General features: G+C 34.8%; 1 protein-coding gene across 1 annotated transcript in view; it reads right to left on the reverse strand.

Annotated features, from left to right (window-relative positions):
• The window catches only part of LOC113058955 (cGMP-dependent 3',5'-cyclic phosphodiesterase-like), a 55,847-nt gene extending 55,580 nt beyond the window's left edge, over window positions 1-267 (reverse strand). Inside the window, exon 1 of the mRNA XM_026227202.1 lies at window positions 79-267. Within this exon, the coding sequence (XP_026082987.1) occupies window positions 79-113 (35 nt within the window). The 5' untranslated portion in view covers window positions 114-267. The remainder of the gene's footprint in view (window positions 1-78) is intronic.
• Between the last annotated feature and the right edge of the window lie 5,403 nt (window positions 268-5,670).

Raw genomic sequence — 5,670 nt, forward strand, 5'->3', positions numbered from 1 at the left:
GTTCTGAAGCTTCACTTTCTCCTGTCCCGTGTGTGTGTGTGAGAGAGAGAGAGACATGCAGCAGCAGCAAGTGCTTACAGGTCTCTTCCTCGCTTCCTCTCATGAGCGTTCATGTCATTCCCTCCTGTGTGTCACAGCTCACTCACACTCACACAATCACACACACACACACACACTCGTGTCGTGTCTCACAGAGGTGTGCGCTCGAGCCCTCAGCAGGGAACACACTGACAGCACACACACAGCACAGTCGCTCTTCTCTCTCTCTCTCTCTCTCTCTCTCTCTCTCTCTCTCTCTCTCTCTCTATCTCTCTCGACTGGTGAAGCTTCTGATTTGATGCTCATCAGGGTCCTAAAATCCTCCATGTTTCTCTCAGTCTATTTATATATATGTATAAATTGAATTCAAATTTAACACCAACATTTCTATGTAATTTGTCACATTACTTTAAAGAAATCACCAGAAAGCTATTTGTCATTTTGATTGATAAACAGATGTTTATTAATTGCTTAAATAATAAAATATTAAATATGTTTTAAAATAATTTATTAAGTAAAGGCAATTGATTGAATGATGTCACCATTGTCAGAAGACTGAATCTTTTTTGTTTTGTTTTACGGGCATGAAGTTTATTAATTTGTTTTTGAAAAAGCAACTATTGTTACGTCAAAGATCTATTTATTTACAAAAATACAGATTAAGAAGAGATGAACGAGATGAAAGGGCTTTGTACATTTGTAGTGTTTCTCCTCTTCATCTTTCTGACTTTTATCTGTCATGAATCAGAGAAAGTGATCACACAATGAGTATTGATCAAAGGTGCTGATAAACTGATGAAGAACTGCTCTGTGACCTTCATGATGACCAGGATCATGCGCTGACATCACGGAGATCATGTGAGCGTCTCATCAGACGGTTTTCTGCTGTGTTTTCGAGCTCATTTCAGCTCACAGTGTTTATTGATCCCGGAGGAGCCTTTAACTGCATTCATTCCAGCAGACAGATTCACTGAGTTAATAACGGCAGAAAGAAACCAGCGCTGATTTCACTCTCATCATGCACTCGATCGTCCTCATTTTCTTAATCCAAAATACTTTTTCTCATTTTAAGCATTAAATAATATGCCAACAGAGTAAGAAAATCATCATTTAGATGCATCTAGTTTCACGGAAGTGTATTCATTTTACTGAAATTTAACTTTTTTTATTTTTTTCAGTGAAATGACTTTAAAAAATATAATTCTTAATTGATACAAATTTTGTTCTTGCTTTAAAAATAACATCATTTACCCATGGAAATTGTTTTATAATTTTAATAATAATTTGCCAGAGAAAAAATAACTCACAATTTGTTTTTAAATATCTAAATTTTTATCAAAAGTTTCATTTATTTTATTGAATTAAAAAACAAAGAAAGAAAAAACATTTTTTGCAATGAAATGTATGACCAGGGGCGGATCTACAGGAGTGGCCTAGGGTGGTAAATGCCACCCTAAAAGAAAGCCTTGACACCCCTGCTGCCACCCCAGTTGGCAGCAACGAATTAAAGGATACGGCCAATTTGAAAATTTAAGAGCAAGATTTTTTCGTGATTAGCGATCCCACTACGAACTCCCGAACCGACTCAAATGATTCGCGAACCCGCTCCGAACTCCCAAACGGACTAAAATGATTTGCGATCCCCATAACTGACTCAAATGATTCGCGATCCCGCTACGAACTCCCGAACTGATTCAAATGATTCGCGATCCCCAAACTGATTCAAATGATTCGCGATCCCCAAACTGACTCAAATGATTCGCGATTCCGCTCCGAACTCCCGAACTGACTCAAATGATTTGCGATCCCCAAACTCTAATAATTTACAAAGTATTAATATACTGTAATATTTTTGTTGTTGTTGTTGTTGTTGCTATAAAAACAGACCTAAGCCATCAATAGCCTTTAAAATGACTTAAAATGCATTCTATAAAAAATAATGAGGCAATAATGATTGGTTAATAATAACACTGTTAAAATACATAATGTAGGCAAATATAAAATAAACAATGTTATGTACATGTTATTACAAATGCCATGTGATTGCTGCTGTTACACTTACAGGACGATCAAATCCTTGTTTAGGATACTGACCAAACATTTCATTCAAATATTCACTTCATCTTTCATTTTTGGACACCTTTTTGCTATAGATGACACAGGCTTTATAATTTCTTCAACAAAAAACGTGCATATCACAACCCTTACAAAAATAAACCATGGTTTTATCATAGTAAAACTGCTTAGTTTCCTTTTGCATGATTTCTGAATGCTTGAGACTATAAAATAAATTAGAGTCATAATAAAGTTATAGCCACAGGTAAATGTCGAGAGCTGTAAATAATATAATTTATTCATTTAGTTTTTATTTGATTAAAGTTATTTTTTCACCCCTATATTAGGTTTTTTTTCCATCATCATATTTGAGGAAGGGGGGCACAACAATAAATCCTGCTAATGGGAACCCTTAAGGTGTTGTTATACACGTCTCGGAATGTGTGCTCTACTACACACACACACACACACACACACACACACACACACACACACACACACACACACACACACGCACACACACACACACACACACACACGTGGTGTTTTCAGCTCTTCACTATATTGATGCATGATGTATGTTACACACGTGTACGTCAGCGCGCTATGAGAGGATTTCACCATTTCATTTGATAAAACTATTTGTTCCTATAATGTTTATTTATTAATTATTATTGTCAGCTAATAAAAGCTATGCTTCAGGACCATATTCATATAACATCTAAGGCTAAATGTAGCTCTTGACTGGTTGAGTTAGATGATGATTAACACTAAACTGTAGAAAATCAGTTGAGTCTCCCCAGCTGGAAATGGCTGTTAAAATTTTGTGTTTCTTATAATAAATTGACATATTGATAACACTGAATCTTTTATAATGCTCTTAATGACATGTGGATGCATACTGTATGCATTAGTGAGTGTGTGGGGCTTATGGGGTATGGTCACTTATTCCTGATATGTTTGTAATGTTTGTTATAACTGTTTCAAATGCAAGACATTGATTGCATGAGATTAAGTTTGTAAATGATAGCCTGTGTCTTTTTGTAGTGTGCACATATATTTATCATCAATCTGTGATAACTGTGACTAAATTCAGTATATATACGTCTGCCATATGTTGCCACCCCTCAAAAATTCCTGCCCCCTTCTCGCCACCCCATCAATATTTTTCTAGATCCACCCCTGTGTATGAATAAAAAATATTTTTTCTTAAATCAACAGCACTTTTGTCTTCTTAGCATACATTTATTTGCCAATAGAAAAAGAAAAAAAACAGCATTAAGCAAATGTATATATGTGTTTGTGTGTGTGTGTGTATATGTGTGTGTGTGTGTGTGTGTGTGTGTATGTGCATTTAAGGGTTATTTCAGGATAATTTGGACATTTTTCCAATTCATCTCAAAGCAAAAAGTCTCCAGATATACCTGAATTCACCCCTTCATATTACATATGATATATTTTCCATACAATAAAGAATTAAAATGAAAAAACATAAAATTGTATTTCCAAAAAAAAAGAAAGAAAAAAATACTAATTTATAATTTTACATGGAACAGAAAAGAAATGTTCAGTTGAATGTTTACATTATAAAACCATGAATGTACACAGGTGCATCTCAAAAAATTATAATGTGGAAAAGTTCATTTATTTCAGTAATTCAACTCAAATTGTGAGACTCATGTATTAAAGAAATTCTTTAAATAAAGAAGTCTTTGGTTCTTTTAATTGTGATGATTTTGGCTCACATTTAAAAAAAAAAAAAAAAAAACACCAATTCACTATATATATATATATATATATATTTAGTACACACAAGTCATATGGACTAAATGTTATGATAATGCCTGTGGTCATATTTTCATTTTCTAGAGAGGTTTTTGGGTAAACTATTCCTTTAAAATCACCAGAATATTTTTCAGCTTCCATTTGAGCGACACAATGAGATCAGTGTGTTAGTGACACAGACACGATCAATGATTCCCTGCAGGGTTCAATTTCATTATGACCGGCTCAATCAGATACGGAAAAAATCTAATGCATTTATGACCTGCCAATACCTGTGTGTGTGTGTGTGTGTGTGTGTGTGTGTGTGTGTGTGTGTGTGTGTGTGTGTGTGTGAGTGTGTGTGTCAAACTCTTGAGTGGCCATAAAATCAGACAGCATATACAGTAGATCGATGTTCCACAATGATCTGTCTTTACAGGCTTACAGCGCTCAAGAGAAAACACACACACACACACATTCATGTCACTACATGATCAGTTCACCAGAGCAGTTTTGTTTAACACAGTTTAATCAAGACTGTGTGTTCAAATAAAAGGAACAGTAACCGGTAATTACAAAACCACATTACCCTCAGGAACACACACACACACACACACACACACATGCAAAAGCATGCATGTAAGCAAATAAACTTAAACACACATTTTGGAAGATTTAACAAGCTGGGTGACCTCAACAATAAACACACAAAAGCATAAACACACACACACATTCATACATAAACACTCACACACACAAACACACATACACAAACACACACACACACTCATGCATAAGCACTCACACACACACTCACACATACACACACACGCATGCAGAAACACACACACACACACACACACATACACACTCACACACACACACACACACACACACATACACACACACACACACACATACACACACATGCATGCAGAAACACACACACACACACACACACACACACACACATACACACACAGGCCATCTGTGTGGACTGAAGGATGACACTGTGATAGCCCAGAGGAAATTCATCAACACACACTTTAAACAATGCTGTAAAATGTGAAATGAAGCGCCAGGGAGTTCACAAAACCGAAATCCACTTTTACAAAACTGAGTCACACACTTTAACTCTCATGTTTTGTTTGAGATCTGAGACCCAGTGGCCCTTTAACCTCAAAAACACTCTTCACTCACACCAACTACTGTGTATTTTGACTTGTTTTCCATTTAAAATATCTTAACATTCTTAAATTGATCCATTTACTTGAAAAGCAAAATGACTTTTTAGGTATTATTAGATATTAAGATATTAAGATTATTTGCTGACCCCACTGACAGATTTTTTTTTCGCGTAACACATCTTATGTCATTTTGCTTCTAGAGTACATGCATCTTGATTTAAGAAAGTTTAGATATTTATACAAAAAAAAGACAAAAATACTAAGACATGGTTTATTATAAACTATATTAAAATTGCTAATGACTTGATTCAAACATCCTAGATTCAGCCTTTGTTGTAGCACAATAATTTCTGAGAAATAAAATAAAAAAATCGTTAACAACTTGAGTCAAACATTCTACTATTTAGAATAGTTTTATTGCGGAGACGTGTCAGATTATTAGAGTATGTTTCAGCTTTTTTAATTAAAATTTTCATGTTTAATTCAATGTTACAGTACATGCAGTTTTTTTGGTGAAATTTTGTAGCAATTTCTGTGTGAAACCTTTTTCAGTGCATGAAGATTCACTGAATGAAAAACACTGGTGCTACAGTATTTACAACTACTGATTTATACCCGCTAAATA

Source organism: Carassius auratus, chromosome 40 (assembly GCF_003368295.1).
Source record: "Carassius auratus strain Wakin chromosome 40, ASM336829v1, whole genome shotgun sequence".
NCBI lineage: Eukaryota > Metazoa > Chordata > Actinopteri > Cypriniformes > Cyprinidae > Carassius > Carassius auratus.